Genomic DNA, 20,778 nt, shown 5'->3' on the forward strand with positions numbered 1-20,778 from the left:
GTAAGTATAGATAATTAGAAGGTAGGGAAAAGCAGAGTATAAGTAAAATTAAACAAGAAAGTCCATATCTTAAAGACAACCACTATTTTTAATAACATTTTATTTGAGGTGATATCAGACTTCCGGAACAGTTACATTAATAGTAAAAAGAATTTCTATATACTCTTTACCCAGATTCAGCAGTTAAGATCTGTGCCATGTACTTTATCTTTGCATGTACTTTCTCTGTGTGTGATATATATGTGTAGGTGTCTATATATGTATATGCATGTGTATGTATGTGTGTGTGTGTGTAGATATGACTTTTTTCCTAAGTTGTAGGCATTATGGATATTTATGCCTAAATACTGTAATGTGTATGTCTTAAGAGCAAGAATATTTTACATAACCACAGTATTATTATCAAAATCAGGAAAAATAACATGGATACATTAACCTACAGTCCATATGCAAATTTTTCAGTTGTCCCATTAATTTATTTATTTATAGCTGTATGTATAGCTGTATTTTTTCTGGTCTAGAATTCAATGTAGGACCATTTGTTGCAATTAATTGTAACTCTTTAGCTTCTTTTAATGTGGGATAGTTCTTCAACCTTTCTTAGTTCTATGACATCAACATTTTTGAAGATTACAGGCCAGTTATAGAATGTCTTTCAGTGTGGGCTTGTCTTATGTTTTCTCGTGATGAGATTCAGGTTATGTCTTTTGGCAGAAACACCGAGAACTAATGCTTTGTCCTGCTCACAGCATCATGATTACCAGTCATGTTTATTTTGACCATATGGTTAGCAAGTGTCTCCTCCTTCTTTTTGTAGTTATAAAGTGTTTTTCGTTGTGTGAGTCAGTTGTTTGAAGTCCTCTCCATCTACTCTTCTTGAAGTATTTAGTCCTAAGGCCTTTAGGTGGCACAGAGGAAGGCAAGTGTGGGTGGCTCTTGTGCTTCTGAGGAGGGCAGGCCTGAGGGGCTGCCAGGTGTTGGAGTTAGAGCTGGAGAAGGGTGGGAGACACCAACATGTTGGGGCAGTCTTTTGGGATATGGGGGTCTAGGCAGGGTGAGGAGAGTGACAATATTATATACACACATACATACATATATGGATAACTAAATGTAGAAATAGAGATGAAAGCATGGGTGTGTATGTATATGTTACACATACATATATTCTAATTCTGTCCATTGAAAGGGCCTACTTGGGAATAGTGATACCTTAATAGAAATGAGCAAACCTCGTGTCTAGACTATGGCTTCTAAATGTCATTTTCTATTAAAAGGAAACAAATCTCCTTGGGGAAATGACTGGTTGCAGCCTGGGACAGGGAAAATATAAGATGAACCTAGAATACTGTATTTTCTGAAATATCCAGAAAGCCAGGAAGTGTTCAAAAAATGATAGGAAAATGTCACAGGCAAAATGTGAGATAACTTGAGCATCGAAATAAATCATTCTAGAAAACCGTTATAATCTATTGAATCAAATAGGAAATATTGAGTGTGTACAGATATGATTGAGTAAATTGAAAGTTTCATAGTGTGTTTTCGTTGTTGCTGTGTAATAAGTTACTGCAGATTTATCAGTTTAAAACAATATCCATCTATTATTGCATGGTTCTGTGGGTCAGAAGTCCAGGTGGGCTCAGCTGGTCTTCTACTCAGTCTCACAATTTCATTGAGGTATTGCCCAGTCTGGGCTCTTACCTGAAAACTCTGGATAAGAATTTCTTCCAGACTCACTCAGGTTGGTGGTAGCATCTGAGATTCTCATTTCCTTGCTGACTGATGGTCAGGGCTTATTCTCAGCTCCTAGAGACCTCTCTCTGGTCCTTGTTTATGGCCCCTTCCATCTTTGAGGCCTTTTCATGCTTCAGATCTTTCTCTTTTATTGGCGGCAGAAAACTCTGCTTTTAAGGGGCCATGTGATTCAATTAGGCCCACATGGATAGTCTCCCTTGTTATATAAGGTAGCATAATCATGGAGTAACACAGGGGAAATCACCCCAAAGCACTTCACCTCAAAATATGTGTTAATTACCAAGGTAAAAATAGCAGCTTTGCAGTTGGAGACACCTGACAAACTTTCTCAGCCTACTGGCCTGTAGTAGAACTAATTAATAGCATATGTCTCCTAATATGGTTTTCTGAGAAGAAAGCAGAGTTGCTCTTTGCCACTCTTGCCAAAGGTGCATGGCCTAAATCTTCTCTTTTAGGCCATGAAGTCAACATCCTGAATTTTTACAATCTTGGAAGATTACACAGAAAGTAAAGAATAACTGTTCATATTATAGACAAACCAAAGAAGCACATCATTCAAGATTGAGTGTCCTTAGCTAAACATTTACCTCATTTCATGGCTTCTTTTTAGACTCACTTTCCAAGTTTTATCCTTTATTATGCTCTTTTCTTTTCTGGAACAAACTGACAGTTTTAAAACAGATAGTCAGTGAAATCAACTGTTTTCCAAATGATGTTGTGCATGTTAATGTGTGATCTTCAAATAAATCAGTAAATCTTTAAAAAAAAAAAGGTTTCTATTTCTAATAAGGTAGCTATTGTTAGATCTAATCCAGATAAGCAAAGATCTCTGGGGTCCTTAATATGTCCCATTTGTGGAAAGAGATCCAGATGCCAAGAGCCCCAAACTCTCTAGCTTATGAGGAAACCGCTGTCCTTCCTTGATAAGCAAAAGCACACCCACAATTGCATTTCTACACTATTACTTCTTTAGCATCAACCACTCATTAATTATTACTAAACTGATTTCTCTTTCACCAAGAAAACTCAGAGTAGATCATTGAGAATTGTCTGCCAGACTTGTGGAGCTCGTGAGCACATATGATACCACTACGTGCAGCCATGTCCCTTCCTTTATAACTCCAAATGGCAATATGCATGCATTCTTTAATGTGATCCCAAGCTCCTGCCTCAGTACAGCCTATGCAAACATGAAGCAAAAGCATAGACTTAAAAATGATGCTTAATAATCCATGTTTCAGTATTCTATTTTACTTATAAATTGGCCGGGTATGCAGTAATTATCCCTTAATTAACTAAACCCAAGGTTTTAAGTTACCTATAGAGCTTAGAAATTATCTTCTACCTGATATGGTACAAAACATAATTACTGGGAAAATAAAACATTTGCCTAAATAAAGATTTCAGTTTATTTGAACATAAACTTGCTACATTTTTCATAGTCTTAAAAGTTATGCAAGACTTGTTGAAAAAATTTTAGAGATGGATAGTGGTGATAGTAGCACAACATTGTGAATTTAGTTAATGCCACTTAATTGTACACTTAAAAATACTTAAAAGAATATATTTTATGTTAATGTGTTTTATACAACAATAAAAAATTTTATGAGAAGTAATGACAGCTTATTAGCCTGAATAAGTATAGGAAAAACAAATCTAAGTAGAAGAAAATGTACACTGTCGTACTTATCATGGATAGAAAAAATATATATTTATTTAAACCAAAATTATTAAACTTGTCTCATTTACCAAAGATATGCCTTAAGTATATGAATATGGATTTATGAAATGCTCTGAGCTAGTTTCTGTTAACTTTTTAAAAAAAGTCTGGCACATTCAAAGCATTGTAGTGTCCTCATTTTCAGAAAAACTTAGGAATATTCAACTTATATAAGGTAATCTGTGTAAATAGAATAGTTCTTTTAATTTAAGAGTCTTTATAATCTAACTTACTAATACTCTCCAAATATAGGAGAATATTACTCACATAAGAAGTAGAGGTCTTTCTCAAATCAAGAACATAGACATATAGACATGGAGAGATTATAACTTCTGTTCTGCAATTTGAGTCCTAGTTCAACAGACAAAAGAGACCAACATAACACTGATCAGTTTAGGTATCAAACAGCTGTTCTTCTCACTATATAAAATTCTTAACTAATTTGAGCTTCAAAAAATAATAATAAAAAACACTAAAAACCAGGTCTTCTTTTTCATCTCAGTCCATTTCTAACATCTACCCACAGAAGGTCACCAAATTGTTAGCAGGCCATAAATCTCAATTCTCGTTCATTACTCCCACTTGTGGGGACCACTTTATTGAGTATAAGCAAACCAAAACCATGAAATCATATAAAGGACAGGAACTAGAATAACAGCTAGGAAAGTTGCGTCATTCATCATTTGGGATTCTGAGAGCCAAGAAAAGATGGGATGGGATTAAAGCACCTGTGAGGTGTCCTCTAGCAATGAAGCTTACCTGGCTCTGATGGCATATTCACTATGCATCTCCAGAACTAGTGAAAAATAACTTTATAGCTGTAAAATTATGAGTTTATGCTGATATAAATGAACACGTGTCTAATATTTAACTCAATGGTTAATAAAAGAACTACTAGGATGTTACCTGTAACCCGAATCTAATCACAAGAAAACATTAGATAAACCCAAACAGGGACAGTGTACAAAATTACTGGCATATAATTTTAAATCTGTTCAAAACATGCAATTCAAGGGAAAGATTGAAGAACTGTTTCAGTTTAAAGGAAACTGAAGAGACAGAGAAGTAAATGTAATGTTCTGAACTAAAGACCTTATTAGGCTCAATGCTGGAACGTGAATGGGGCTGAGGATTAAATGTGGGTAATGTCTCAAGGTCACTGTCCTCATTTGGATAGTTAACTGCATGGTTGTTATGTAGGAGAATTTTATTTTTAAATAATCATCGTTAACTTACAGAAAATTTGGAAGTATGATGCAAAACTTTTCTTTCCTGATGTCCCGCCACCTCTAATTCTTTACTGAGGCCCACTACCTCTGATTATTACTTTAGTATTTGTTTCCTGCCCAGACTCTGGAATTGTCTAACAATTCTCCAAGAAACCATATTTCTTTTTGTAGACAGTGCTGTTTAAAACTAAAACAACCACTGTTAATATATTTTTGTTCTAGAAATATAATGTTTAATCATAATTAAAATTAGGATTTTAGTGTCTCTATTTGGTAATATAGTGTGTTTACCTTAGTATTCATCAAGTAAATGAACGATTACTGTCAACATTGATTTTTGTTTCCTGTTGCTAGATAAGAACAAGAATAACTGGGAAGTGTCAGCACTTTCTCGGGCTGCCCAGAAAGGATTTAATAAAGTTGTGTCAAAGCATCTGAAAAAGACAAAGAACATTTCATCAGTAAGAAATTCCTTGTATTTTCTTTACCTTAATGCAAAGATCAGATTCTAATGCTTGTGAAAAGTAAAAATTTTCATTTAAAATGTTACTCTTACATATGAGAGTACACTATAGAAATAATTTCAATATATTCTTAGTAACAAAAATGTAGCTAAATTACTGACTTGGTTCATTGTGTTGATCTTGTTTTCCTGTTTGTCTTCACCTTCAAATATATTTAGTGGATAATAAAAAGTAACATGGTTTATCTTCAATAAGCAGTGGGAATACTGATGTTATGGATATATAAGATTAATTCATTTACTGATTAGATCTTAAAGATATTTTGTCATGGTCAGTTCATGCCAATTTTTGTGTGTTTTTTTCAATATGAACTTCTCAAGAGTATTTTTCAGATGTGGCATATAATGTAACAAAAAATGACAGAGAAAATTGAATTAGTATAGGAAAAATAATTTCTAAGTATAAAGTGAAAGTTAAAATTTGAAAAATTTTTGATGTCTGGAACTGTTAATGCAAACTCTAGACTAAATTCTTCCCACCTCATTATTTTTAATAGCTTTTGATTGAGAGACTTGAATGAAACTATAAATAGTTGTCTAAATTTAAAAAATTATTTTATCTTAGGTAAATAATGCAAGAGAAAATTATTTGAGCATATCTTCAATTTTGCAAATAAAAATTTCATTACAGATATACCACCCCTATTGCTTAGGACACTGGTTCCTATAGTGTGGACCCCTAAGAGCTTCAGTGTTTTTACTCGTTGACCTTTGCACTATGTAGTAAAGATGGGTAACACTGTTAGTTCTTCTGCACTTTATTAAATCTTGACCCTTGAGCACACATCTTTTTAATATTCTGTGTGATGAAACAAGAAGTATGCAAAAAAAAGGAGTCTGCTGCATAGTGAAATGTGACAGATGTCTTCAGGAAAAGTACTTGCATGATGGATGCTTTGAGCTGTGAACTAACATAGCCATTATTTTCATGAATACCATATTTACTTGAACAAATATAGACAAACTGGCTATCCAGTATTTGGCAAACATTTTCTATAAAATAAACAGAATGATCCTGTCACTTCAAAGAAAATGTCTGAGAGTATTTGTTGCCAGTGGTAAAATTCAAGCATAAGCGAAAATTAAAATTTTGGAAAGCCGTAGCTATGGTCATGAGCTTGATGGCTCCTCTGAAAAATTTCTCTGATAATATTGGTGGTGATATTAAATGTGATTTTTGCATACATAATGAAATCTGTCAACATTTGGCAGATCTGTAGAACACAGTGAACCAGTAATTTCAGAATCGGTAATTTCAGATGAGCAATATATTACCAAATTGTACATGGGTAAAAAAAATCCATCTTCCGTGCAAGATAAATAAGTGGATTTTAATGTAATAGAGCAGCAATCTCCAACTTTTTTGGCACCAGGGACTAATGCCTGCTGATCTGAGGTGGAGCTGAGGCTGTGATGCAAGCGCTGGGGAGCGGCTGTAAATACAGATGAAGCTTCATTCGCCTCCTGCTGTGCGGCCTGGTTCCTAACAGGCTATGGGCCAGTAAGGTCCAGAGATTGGGGGTCCCTGTAATAGAGTATATAAAGTTGATTGATACCGTTTCAGGTTCCACATTAACTAATCTTTAGGAAATTACCACTTGTTCAGTTTTGGTGTAGTATCAAAGGATAATCAGAATTATCTAAAAAGTCTATCAAAATGCTCCTCATTCCTTCTACAGATTCCAACTACAGCCCTAACATATCACAAGAGCTGTCTTCTAATGAGCCAGACAGTTTAGAAATTTGTACAAATGTGAAACACTGCCACTTTTCAAGGTTTTTTATTTATTTGGAAAATATGTTTTCCTAAAAATATGTCACTTGTTAACATGTAATGGGTGTAGTACTTTGGAATAAAATAATATCTAAATTTTAACTTCTAATATGAATATTGATAAATAACCACTCGCATAAAAGCTCTTTTGGGATCTTTAGTCTCTTTTAAGGATGTAACGGGTCCTGCTGAAACTTTGGACCTCTAACTGCAAAATTGGGAGAGAGATGACTTTCTATTAATTTGCAATAAAATAAACAGTATGGTATAGGATATAATGAACCATTGGGAAACATTGACAATAGAGTTGTAAAAGAGTTTTTCTTTCATAATGCTCTTTCCTTTTTAACTCAGTTATTGTAACATGTAATACAATTATTCATATTTGCAGAACGAAGCACTGTCCTTAGAAGAAATAAGGATTAGAGTAGTAAAAATGCTTGGTACTCTAGGAGGACAAGTAAACAAAAATCTTCTAACAGGTAAATAATCTTTCCTTTAAAATAAATTAACCTCTATAGATACATTTGTACTTCAATTTGGATGTATACAGATCATGTTATATATTCAGTTTCTTGCCCCCACATGTGATTTATATATTTTCAAATAAGTTTACAAAGAATAATTGCCTAATGGAGTCTTTTGACTATACCCATGCAATCTGAATAATTCAGTAAACTAGCAGGGAAAATGTTCCAATTTGATGTGTGAAGCATGTTTTTCATTTTGAAACAATCTAATTTGACATTCATTTCTATATTAAACCTTGTATCAGGAATTCAAAGCCAGTCCTTTTTAAACTTAACCTTCTTAATATTTGGATATTTTTGCATTGTTTTGATGAGAATTAACATTTGATTAGCAAAAATTCATCTTTATTTTTACTTTTGAATATTCATATTAAATATAATAGTGACTTTTGGTTATTTAGGACATTATAGCCTATGCTGAGAAAATAAGTGTTATAAAAGATTTTTAATAAAAATATTGTTTGTTTATTATTTTTCTACTCCTTGCTGAAATTGGAAATTAAACATCCCAGGCTGTTGGACTTGTTTAAAATAATTTTACTTTAAATTAAATTCAGAAATAGTGTATTGATAATTTCTAAAGTTGTAGTTACATGTCTGAAGTAAACAAAAAAGTAAAGATGGATAAAGTACTTGAAAGTATAAAAAAGTATTCAGATTTCACTAATGAATTGTAAAGCAATCAGTATTAGACAGATTTTGAATGGAAAAAACTACTCTTTTTAATTTTTTTTTTTAACAGCTGCATCCTCAGATGAAATGCTGAAGAAATGTGTAGCATGGGACAGAGAAAAGAGACTCAGTTTTGCAGTACCATTTATAGAGATGAAGCCTATTATTTACCTGGATATATTCTTGCCTCGGGTCACAGAATTAGCTCTCTCAGCCAGTGACAGACAAACTAAAGTAATTTTATTTTTTATTCCATTCATTATTTAGAGTCTTTTTATTTTAACATAATATTTGTTAGGAAATAGATAATACATTTCAGCCATTCCAATATCACTAATTTTATATTTCTGTAATATAGTAATTAGAAAACTAGTTAATTATCAGAACAGATGTCATTGATAAATGAGTTAAACAAAAATCATCCTAATAGATAATAACCTAGCAAAATATTAATATACCGAAAACTCTTCATAACAGAAAATGCAGTAAAAGGGCATTTAAAAGTGATTTTCAATCTGTGCTCAATTATCTCCTCAACCTGGGAGATTAGAAACAAATAATCTCAAGTGTTTATATTAATTTGTAAATTTTCAGAGTGCTTCAGATATTCACTAAAGTACTGATAGTTGGAGATGTGCTAACAAATGAAGCAAAGTTCTCTATTATGGTAGCATTGAAATATATTTCTTATGAATGTATTAGTCCTAATGTCTAAAGCTTTAAATTTCAGTTCTTAACTCTTGGTTAAAGGCCAGAGTGAACAGAAGCATTAATTTTATACATCAAAAAGTGCTACTTTCAGTTAATTTACATTTGGGTATGATAGGTTTTCTTTTGAACCTATTTCCCATTTGCCCCGAAGAATAGTCGCGGGTGGGGCTTGCTGCTGCAGCGTCTATCCCAAGATAACTTGCAGATTACAGTCTTAACCTTACCCCCAAAGTTTGCCATGAAATATCTTGCTTTTATTATTATTTCGCATTGCTCTGGTATATCAGTAGTCTTTGGAAACAAATGACTTCATTTTATTTATAGGATTCTGTTTTTAGTAGTGGTATTTCCATTTACAAAATATAGTAATTCTCGATTGCTGAAAATGTCATATCCTAGAAGACGTAGCGTTCTTATGCAATGTGAGATTGGCAATGGCAGTGAGCTAGCTGCACTTTTTTTTTTTTTATAACTGGGAAAAGAGTTAAAAGGCTGAATTGAGTATCATTTCAAAATATTTTCTTCTTGTAAATATGAAAGCTTAAACTTTGTTGAATTCCTGGTCTGTTTTAGGTTGCTGCTTGTGAACTTTTACATAGCATGGTTATGTTTATGTTGGGGAAAGCCACTCAAATGCCTGAAAGTGATCAGGGTTCCCCGCCCATGTACCAACTCTATAAACGAACTTTTCCTGTGCTTCTTCGACTTGCATGTGATGTAGATCAGGTAAGTGAAGGATTTTTAATTTGAAACAGTTGAAAAAATGTTTTTAAACACTCTGTCTAGTTTGGTTATCAAGGCTTGTTTCACATTGGAATCATCTGTGATCTCTAAAAAAAAAAATATTGCTTCCCAGTTGCTGTCCCCAGACTCCGAGTTAATCCCTCAGGGACATGACCTGGGGATTGTGACGTTTATAGGTTGTCCTAGTGATTTCTGATTTGCCACAAAGTTTGAGAGTCAGTCTTCTAGTTAGGGTTAGTAAGAGTCTAGGCATCTAAAGCTGAATTAGCTGCCACTCCACACCTCTAGAGACTCATACTCTTTTAAGGAGTGAAGAAGAGATAAGTGACCATGGTCAGTAGTCATGGAAGAGATTGGAACTGTTGGTAAATGGCTTATTACTGATGACTTTTGGACAAATTCTTATTGCTTTCATGAAGAAGAAAAAAATAGAATTCTTAGTTCATTTTATGAAGCGAGCATAACCCTGATATCAGGGTGTATACATAAAAAAGAAAACAAAATGAAAAACTTTTATAAATATAGATGGAAAAGACTTCAGTCTTTATGAATAAATACAATACAGCAGTGTATTGAGATGCACTATGATTCAATAGGATTTTTGGTTAAAACTGGAAAGTTACCACAGAAACCAATGTAAAGAAGCAGTGATCCTCTCTGTAGAAGCCTAAAGGACATTTGTTAGCCCCTAGTAAACTAGGAATAGTTTTAATATTATCTTAATCTGATAAAGAATGTTTACCTGAATGTCACAACCAAATCACCTCCAGTCATGAAGTACTAATGCTGTCTTGTGCTTTGACCAGGACAGAAGCCTTTAGTGAGAAATGATTTAGCTTGCTCATAGTGCCTCCACCACCTACCAGGAGCAGTGCCTATATCTTGGAGTAGTTGGTTGCTCAGTCACTTCACTTGTATTTAGTTATTTACAGTGGTTAATATCTGGTCCTCTCACTAGGCTATGTGTTCTCTGAGGGCAGGGACATTAGAAAGGAAGGAGAAAAGATTGTTATTTTGGAATATAGTTTCTGGAAAGCCCAAGAGTATCAACTGATAAACTCTAAGCATTAATAATTCTTATATATCATTATCCTCATATATGTCATATATTAGTATTGACCACTTGGAAAATATGTCTATACTATCCTATTCATAATAGCATCAAATATATGTACATATAATTTCTAGGAATAAACTTCAATATGCCAGGCCAAACATATATTGTATGACTATAAAATGAATACATTATATACCCAGGTTGGAAGAATTGGTATTGAAAAAATGCAACTCTTCCCAGATCAGTCAGTGTTTGGTAGCATTCCAGTAAAAAGCTTTTCATATGGAACCTAAAAAGTAATCTGGAAGAATGACTTCTTGAGCCTAACCAAGAAAAATTTTGAAAGGATAGAGTGTCGAAGGTAGTCTTTCCCTAACAGACGTTAGAAAGATGCCACATTAATTATAACAAGGTAAAATTGGTGCACAAATCAGTGGGTGTGTCTGGTAGTTGGCAGGTGGACCCATGTGTGCATAAAAATTATATATTTTGTATAAAAGGCTTTTGAAGTTAATGAGAAATAGATAAATTAGGTCAGTTGACTAACATGAAAAATTAGTTTCATATTAAGATTTAGAAGGAAAAACAAACTATAAATATATTACATGAAAATATTGAATTTTAGCATTTGTCTATATTTTTGGATTGGGATGGTTTTTTTAATTGACAAAATACATAAATTAATATAGAGATGCGTGGAGCTAAAAGTAAACCTCCGTATCATAAACTCCTTCCCACTCTTATTCCCCAGGAAAAATCATGTTATCTTCTACAAAAAAATATATTCCCAGATCTTTGTAAAAACACATTTTTACAAATATGCATATTTATTTTGTTTTATTTGTAAAAAGTAAGAACATAACATTCAAAAATGTTTTCCTTTGTGTAGAAAGTCTGATTCTGCTAATTGGATGGATTTTATTTTTATTAAAGGCATTCAGAAAATTGTTTTTCCATAAAGTTTGCATAGGAAGGGAGATTTTCCTACAAGATTTTGAAGACAGATACATAGAAGAAATATGCTAATGTAGTGATAGCTTTGACTTTACAAATGTTTAAAACTACTGGATGGCACAAAAAGCACAATATTAACATATATAATGGGGAAAAATTTTTTTTTGCAATGTTTTACTGAAGATATAAGATCTAAAAATGGGCATATTGTTTAATGGCCATGCTATCCTGAACAAGCCCGATCCCATCTGATCGCGGAAGTTAAGCAGGGTCGGGCCTGGTTAGTACTTGGATGGGAGACCACCTAGGTAGGAAGTCCAGGTGCTGTAGGCATAAAAAAAAATAAAAAATAAAAAAATAAGGGATTGTAAGCTGATAAGGTCTTTGCAATGTGTGAGGTCAACCAAGGGTTGTTTCGCCTAAAAAAAAAAAAATTAAAGTTAAAAAAATTTAAAAAAATAAAAATGGACAAATGGATAAAGAACAAAAATAAGCAGCTCATAATCAAAGAAGTCTATGTTGCCAGTGAACTATATTTTAAAATATTCAACCTTTTTTTAAAAAAAGGAAATTCAAATTAAAATGACATTGTTTGCAGCTTTTGTCAAATATTTAAAAAACTGACAAATGTTGATATTTCCAGCCAGGAAAAGGCCCTGGCTGATGTCAGTATGGGTTCACATAGGCTATCTGCAGGCAGAGTAAAAGGCTTGGTGACCCACAGCCCTTATTCAACAGTTTCATTATTTATAATATACTCAGAGTGGTGTGTATAAGACTTTTCCCTGTGATTTCTTTATACTAGTCATAAATTAGAAATACATGTAGTCATGTAATTCTAACAGCAAGATTTGGGTAACTGGATCATGATATATCCATATACGAGATACTGGGCAGCTAATAAAAATATTGATATAGCTTATGTATTTATGTGGAAAATATTCAAAATGCAGAGGAAAAGTTACAAAAAAGTATACTTATTTTTATAAACATACATATATTTAAATGTCTATAAATAAAATATTTTGAAAATTAACAGCCATTTTGGCATGTAGGTTTATAGATGGATTGTCTTCTACAAATTCTTTGTGTGTGTACCTATATATATTATGTACTAAGAATAAAAAACTGTAATTCTTTTGGAAAAAAAGGGACGTTTTAAGACCAGTTTAAATTTTTCAGACTGAAAGGTAAGACTCTTTTTTTTCTTAATTCTAAAAATCTCTTCAAAGGTTAGAAAGATACCTTTTTTAATAGAAAAATATCTAGGTGCAAGAGGACTCTATTGCTTGGTCTGAGTCCTGAGACATCTTACATGATTTTTAAGGTGGTGGTATTCATACTACGTGCTTCATTCTTGAGCTTGGTCTCAGTTGGGAAATAAAACTCTCCTGCATTTCTCAGTGCTGGGGAGGAGCCTAGCCTTGTGAGACACAGAAATGCATAAGATATAAAGATAGGGAATGTTTCCCTTCACTTTTGCTACAAAGATTTTACTTGTAATAGTGAGGATTACATCTGTAACCATTTGTCTAGGTAATTGCTCTGATCCAAAAGGATAATAAAACTTCCCTTATTTCTCCAAGATGTAATCACATGGTCACACCAGACTAGGCTAGTAAGTTCTCAGGGTTCCAGAAAGATGAGCCTATTTCCCTGGGTATCTCTTTTTTGGAAGGAAGAACCACAGGCCTGGAAGATACCCTTGATTATAAAAGCCAGAGACCCACAGGGCTGTCTGATTCCTGGAGAGACTTTATTTACATTCTGGAAGGTTAGAGAACCTAGCCTCTTTTCCATCCCGTCTCCAAAGAATATATATTTTTCTTCCTTCTTTTGGCAGGGGTGGGAGAGGCAGCAGTCTCTTTGTCCTGTATACCTTTTCCTATGATATGGGCTTTAAAGTTTGTATGCATAGGACATTAATCTCCTTTCTTTTCGTCACCAAAAGGGTGTGAATTTTGGGGTGTAGGGAGCCACCAAATCCTTATTTGCTTTTTAGTCGAATACTGATAATGTCTCTATCCAGAATATCTCATGTGCACATTCAGGATCAAATTAGTAAAGATGAATATTAAAAAACCAACAATATCTACCCTAAACTGCCCTCCTAATTAGAGGAACAGTGAGTTTTAGTATGCATATTTTTCTTTGTTGGACTTTTTTTTAGGAAGGAGAAAATAGTTAGAACATGTTCTTCATAAAATTTAACTGGAAAAGGAAACTAATACAACCCTGGTAGAATTATCACTTAATTTTGTCCTTGCCATTTAAATGGAACTCTTTGCCGATATAAGATTACTTTAACATGAAGAAATTAAACGCTAGTGGTATTTTTTTCCTCAGGTGACAAGACAACTATATGAACCACTAGTTATGCAACTGATTCACTGGTTCACTAACAATAAGAAATTTGAAAGTCAAGATACAGTTGCCTTACTAGAAACAATATTGGTGAGTAATGGTTGATTCTTTTCCTACTATTCCCATTGACTACTTATATTTGATGTATATTTGGTTCTTTAAAAAAAGTTACCTGTCAAGATATCAGCATATAGCATTTAGCTAGACCATATTGCTTTTTTTCTTTTGTTTTAGAGAATTGGTGAAATGACATTTTAATGGTCAGGATGCCATATTTATTCACTTTCTTATTTTTGTTCTGTTTTTTGGAAGAATGGTTATAAATTTGACAAACTTCATCTATATCAAGGCCATGTATCTAGATGTGTGTGTTGAGGGTGGGAACAGTGAATAAGAACATTTTTGGACTTTGAGTTGCAGTATCCTTTTTTTTTTCTTTTTTTAAAATATCTATAGTACAATAATTTATTCAAAAGTAAAAGGAGTGTTTTGAGCTTATCCAGTTTTCTCCAGCATTCAGATTCAGCAACTAAAGGACCCTAGAAACAGTATCTCACCATTTACATAGAATTATCCTGCGACTGTAGGAGTAGAATCTGTAGTATTTGGTAACAGATTCATTCAGGGCAGGAAAAAAAAGGAGTCCTGCTAATGCCTTAGTGTCTTTGACACTTATTTTATTATAGTTTTCTGAACTTGTACAAATAACTTTACATTTGATACATTTAAATGGCATCTTATTTGACTTTACCTATTATTTCAGCCTATAATTTTGTTTTGCTATATATTTGGACTTTGGAATTAAAAGCCCCAGTTAAACACTCCAAAGTTCTTGTATGCTTTTGCAAATTGATTCCAATTTGAATCTGTGTGTTACTTTCTGATAATTTTGAGGTGAGCCAGAGGAAATAGGGAATTTGACAATGTTGTCCAGACTGAGGAAATAAAGGCATTAGGTGCTTGGTATGTTTGTGAGGAATTAGGTCTGTTTTGAGTTTCGCTTGCATGGGAGAATTGTTTGAGGTGAGGCTGGAAAGATGTTTTGGGGCAGAATAGAGGGAGTTACTGAACATTTTTAATTAGGATGGTGACATAATTATATCTATGGTTTACTTCTCTGTAGTATCTACCAGTGAGTTCTGCCTGTAATAAACATACTTAATTAAGTGGTAGCTTATTTGCATTCATATCGATTTATTCTGATGTTTGTGTTCTGAAGTTTCTTAGCTATTTCTTTGCCCCTTTTGAACCTTGAAAGTAGCTGCAGTAAAGGCTTCAGAAAGAAATCAGATACATTAACGATAACATAAAAAGAGATAGTTAAGAAAAGGTAAAGGAGGAAATGTAGTACCGCTCTGGCAAGTGAAGGAGCATCTGTCAGTCTCCTAATAGGAATTGCTGATGCCTAACATCAACACATACATTACCTCTGCTCTGAGAAGCAGTAAATACTGCCTCTTCACATTTTCGTGGGTTTTTTTGTTTTTTCGTTTTTATTTTTTTAAGCGTCTTGAATTCTGACTAACAGAAATTTGCATGTAGCAAATAACTGGGGATGTTAGGCAAAAAGAACTCCCTTATTTCAGTGTTCAGTGCACTTTTTCAAGTTAAACATTTTCTATATATGTCTAAGAGGAAAATGGTGCCTAGAGGAAAACAAAAACATTTCAGATTTCTTTAGCTATATTTGTCAAGTATTAAGAAACCGTGGCTTTGTGTAGACTATTCTTATAGAAAGTTATATTTTCTAGAACCATATCTACATATGATTTTTCTTTATGTAGCAGTATAATTTTTTGGAACTTACAAGAGTCTTACTCTCTTTAACCTCAATAAATCATCTCAGATACTGTTCTGAAGTCGTATCAACAGAAATTCTTAGAATGCGGCAATTGTGTTTCTTCAGGGAAAGATTGCTTTGTTACAGAATTAAAATATTCTCTTTTTTTAAAAATAGATTTTTCATTTTATTGATTTGTTTAAAAGACAATGTTTTTCTTATCTCAAAAAGAAATTGTTAGAGTCTAAATTCTAGATAATCAGATTGACATTACTAGTGTCTAATTTTTTTTCTTGAATAATACTCTAATTTTCATGACTTTAGTTATAGCTCAGAGGCAGACTTGAGTATTCAGTTGTCATGTTATGCCTTGTTTTAGGATGGAATCGTGGACCCCGTTGACAGTACTTTGAGAGATTTTTGTGGTCAGTGTATTCGAGAATTCCTCAAATGGTCCATTAAGCAGACAACACCGCAGCAACAGGAAAAAAGTTCAGTAAACACTAAATCACTTTTCAAGCGACTATACAGCTTTGCACTTCACCCCAATGCTTTCAAGAGGCTAGGAGCAGCACTTGCTTTTAATAATATATACCGGGAATTCAGGTAAGTAAGCCAAATAACAGGGGAGAGTGTAAATATTCTTTAAATTAGTAGTGATTTGGAAAAGGAACTTGATGTTTATGTGTTCAAGTATTCATGTATCAAGTATTTAGTAAGTGTGTGCTGGATGCTGTGCTATTTTCTGGGGATTAAAAAATTAAGTAAAATTCAGCTTATAGTTAAGAACTTAAACAGCTAAGAAATGAATGCAAACATAATACCACAGGAGTCTTGTAAGTGCAACAAAAGACCTAATACAGGGTCTTTTGGAGCACAGAGGAGAAGTATTTAACCAAGTTTCAGTAGGTTAGGGAAGCCTTCCTACAACATTTATACTTGAGATGAGACTTAAAGGACAAATGAAAATCAGCCAAAACATTTCAGATCAAAGGGATGGGCTAGAGATAAGAAATAGGATGGTACATAAGGAGATAAAGACATTTTATATTAGTATAGACTGTGGAGTTCGATGCTTAGAATGGAGCCTAATGAAGCTGACCGGGGCCCTTTGTCAAGATTAGAAACTCAGGTCAGCTCTACTGATGATGAGCCCCTGGAGTAGTGGGAGCAGAGAGTGGCTTTGTTAGATTTCCTCCTAAAATTCACTTGCCAGTAGGTATATAAAAAGTGGATCCGAGTAGGACAAAACTGACAGCCAGGACACCAATGAAGGGGCTATCTCAAAAGTCCAAGAAAATATAATTAGTCCTTCCTTGATCTAAGTTGACAGTGGTGTTTGTTCATTTGTTTGTTAATCCACTTATTAAAAATATGGGCCATATATACTCAGCTAATATATTCAGTGGTGAAAAACAAAGCTTTTCCCTCTGAGATCAGGAATAAGACAAGGATGCCCATTCTCACCCCTGCTATTCAACATACTACTGGAAGTCCTAGCCAGAGTAATCATGCAAGAAAAAGAAATAAAAGGCATACAAATTGGGAATGAAGAAATTAAATTGTCATTTTTGCAGATGACATGATTCTTTATATAGAAAAGTCCAGAGACTCCACTAAAAACTATTAGAAATAATAAATAAATAATAAATACAGTAGTTGCAGGACACAAAATTAGGGTACAAAAGTTGTTGCTTTCCTGTTTACTAACAGTGAAATTTCAGAAAAGGAAATGGAAAAAGACGATTCCATTTGCAGTTAAATAAAAAAAATAAACCACCTGGGGATAGTCTTAACAAAGGATATGAAGGACCTATACACTGAAAACTGAAAAACATAGAAAAAAATTGAAGAAAACAAAGAAATGGAAGGATATTTCATGTTCATGAATTGGAAGAATCAACACAGTTAAAATGGTGACAATGTACAGATTTAATGCAATCCCCATTAAATCCCAATGACATTTTTCAAAGATATAGGACAAAAATTCATCAAGTTTGTATGGAACCACAAAAGACCCTGAATAGCCAGAGCAATCAGAAAAAAGAACAAAGCTGAAGGTACTATATTGCCCACTTCAAATTATACTACAAAGTGACAATAATCAAAACAGTATGTTTTTAGCACAAAAACAGTCACAGAGACCAATGGAACAGAATTGAGACCCCAGAAATAAACCTACATGTGTATGGATAATTAACTTTTGACAAAGGAGCCAAAAACATACAATGGAGAAAAGAAAGCCTCCTCAATAAATGGTGCTGTGAAAATTGGAAAGCCACACACAAAAGAATGAAATTAGACCGCTTTCTTACACCCTACACAAAAATTAGCTCAAAATGCATCAAAGACCTAAATGTAAGACATGAAATAATAAAAGACATAGAAGAAAACATAGGCACTAAACTTATGGACCTTGATCTCGGAGAGGATTTTATGAGTTTGACCCCAAAGGTAAGGGAAGTAAAGCAAAAAATAAATAAATGGGACTGTAACAAAATGAGAAGCTTCTGTCCAGCAAAAGAAACCATCGACAAGATAAAGAGGCAACTAAATAAATGGGAAAAGATTTTTGCAAACAATACCTCTGATAAGGGGCTAATATCCAAAATATATAAAGAACTCATACAAATCAACAACAAAAAAACAAATAGCATGATTAAAAAGTGGGTAGAGGACCTGAACAGACACTTCCCAAGACATAAAAATGGCCAACAGATACATGAAAAGATACTTACCTTCACCGGCTATTAGGGAAATATGAATCAAAACCATAATGAGTTATCATCTACACTTGTTAGAATGGCTGTTATCAACGAGACAAATAATAACACTGCTTATGGGAAGGTGAACCGGTATAGCCACTATGGAAAACAGTATGGAGGCGCCTCAGAAACTTAAGAATAAGTTACCATATAACCCAGCAGTCCCTCTTCTGGGTATCTGCCAGAAAAATTTGAAAACATTTTTTCGTAAAGATTCTGTACCCCTAGTTCACTGCAGCATTATTCACGGTGGCTAAGACATGCAAACAAGTGCCTATCAATGGATGATTGGATAAAGATGTGGGAGAAATATACAATGGAATACTTAGCTGTAAGAAAAGATGAAATATTTCCATTTTTGACAATCTGGATAGCTCTTGAGAGTATCACGCTAAGCGAAACAAGTCAGATGGAAAAGGACAAGAACCATACCATTTCACCCATGAGGGATATAAAACAGAAAGCAATAAATGAACAAACCAAACAAAGTCATAGAAACAGCAACATTAAGGTGGTTACCAGAAGGGAGTGAGCAGAGAGAGGTAGAAGAGGGTAAAGGGGGTTAAATATATGGTGATGGAAGGAAACTAGACTTTGCATGGTAAGCACACAAGGCAATATGCATATGATCGATTATAGAATTGTATGCTTGAAACAATTATTAACCAATGTTACCCTGATAAATTCAATTTTTAAAAATTGAAAAGAATATTATGTACTGGACATTATGCCATATGCTGGAGATATAAAGATATAGCCCTTCAAGAAGATTGTATTTAAGAACAAGAGATAGATAATAATCACAGAGGTAAATGTAAAATCTATACCTGAAATTAGTGCTTTTAAGTAGTTGTACATGATTACCAAGTAACCTTATAATGAGGAACCTCATCTTGTTTGGTCCAGTGTAGCTTCTCTCAGGAAGTAGTAGCTGGGATAGAGATGAGGGGAGCAATTATGAGATATAGATGTTTGGATGGAGGGATGGAAGTCTCTCATGCAGTGTATGGGTGCATGTGCATATTTGTATGATGTGACAAGTTTTAAGCTACTTTATTATTTTTAAACCTTTTTAAATTGTAACACTGTATGTACAGAAGACAGTTTAAAACATATAAAACTATCAGTATTTGTAGATGGTATTATATGTAGAAAACCCTGAAGTGTCCCGGGTTAGAACTAATAACTGAACTCAGTAAAATTGCAGGATACAAAATCAATAAACAAAAATCTGTTACATTTTTATACACTAATAATGACCTATCATAAAGAGAAATTAAGAAAACAATCCCATTTACAATTGCATCAAAAGAGTAAAATACCTAGGAATAAATTTAACCAAGGAGATGGAAGACCTGTACATGAAAACTAGGGCATTAATAAAAGATATTGAAGAAGACACAGATAATTGGAAAGTTACTCCATGATCCTGGATTCAGGGAATTAATATTGTTAAAATGGCCATATTCCGCAAAGCAGTCTACAGATTAATGTAATTCCAATCCAAATTCCAATGGCATTTTTTAAAATATATTTTACAATTATAGTTGATGTACAATATTATACTTCAAGTGTACAACTAATGATTAAACATTTATATACTTTACGAAGGTTTATGTCCTGATGAGTCTAGTACTTATTTGACACCATACATAGTTATTACAGTGTTATTGATTGTATTTCCCATTCTGTACTTTACAACCCCATGACTATTTTAATAAACTGGCAATTTGTACTTCTTAATCCCTTTAACCTTTTTCACCCATCTGCCAACTCCACTCCCATCTGGCAACTAGCAGTTGATTCTCTGTGTCTTATGAGTTTCTGTTTTGTTTTGTTCATTTATTTTGTTATTTAGGTTCTGCATATAAGTGAAATCATATGATATTTCTTTCTCTGACTTATTTTACTAAGCATAATACCCTCAAGGTCCATGCATGTTGCACTTGGTAAGATTCCGATCTTTTTTGTGGCTGAGTAATATTCCATTGTTTATATTTACTCTTTATTCGTCTACTGATAAGACACTTAGATTGTTTCAATTTTTTGGCTTTTGAAAGTAATGCTGCAGTGAATATAGTATTAGTATTTTGGATTTCTTCAAATAAATACCCCAAAGTGGAATTGCTGGGTCATGTGGTAGTTCTATTTTTACTTTTTGAGGCACCTCTATACTGTTTTCCATAATGGCTACACCAATTTA

At 33.5% G+C, this 20,778-nt stretch overlaps 1 protein-coding gene and 1 pseudogene across 1 annotated transcript in view; both read left to right on the top strand.

The window, feature by feature from the left end:
* PRKDC (protein kinase, DNA-activated, catalytic subunit) overlaps positions 1–20,778 on the top strand; it is a 194,065-nt gene that overhangs the window by 33,664 nt on the left and 139,623 nt on the right. Inside the window, exons 22-27 of the mRNA XM_036233299.1 lie at positions 5,056–5,162; positions 7,390–7,480; positions 8,271–8,434; positions 9,485–9,637; positions 14,013–14,120; positions 16,190–16,416. Coding sequence (XP_036089192.1) covers positions 5,056–5,162; positions 7,390–7,480; positions 8,271–8,434; positions 9,485–9,637; positions 14,013–14,120; positions 16,190–16,416 — 850 coding nt within the window. The remainder of the gene's footprint in view (positions 1–5,055; positions 5,163–7,389; positions 7,481–8,270; positions 8,435–9,484; positions 9,638–14,012; positions 14,121–16,189; positions 16,417–20,778) is intronic.
* Positions 11,877–11,999, top strand: LOC118612234 (annotated as a pseudogene).

Source organism: Rousettus aegyptiacus, unplaced genomic scaffold, assembly GCF_014176215.1.
Source record: "Rousettus aegyptiacus isolate mRouAeg1 unplaced genomic scaffold, mRouAeg1.p scaffold_m13_p_15, whole genome shotgun sequence".
Lineage (NCBI taxonomy): Eukaryota > Metazoa > Chordata > Mammalia > Chiroptera > Pteropodidae > Rousettus > Rousettus aegyptiacus.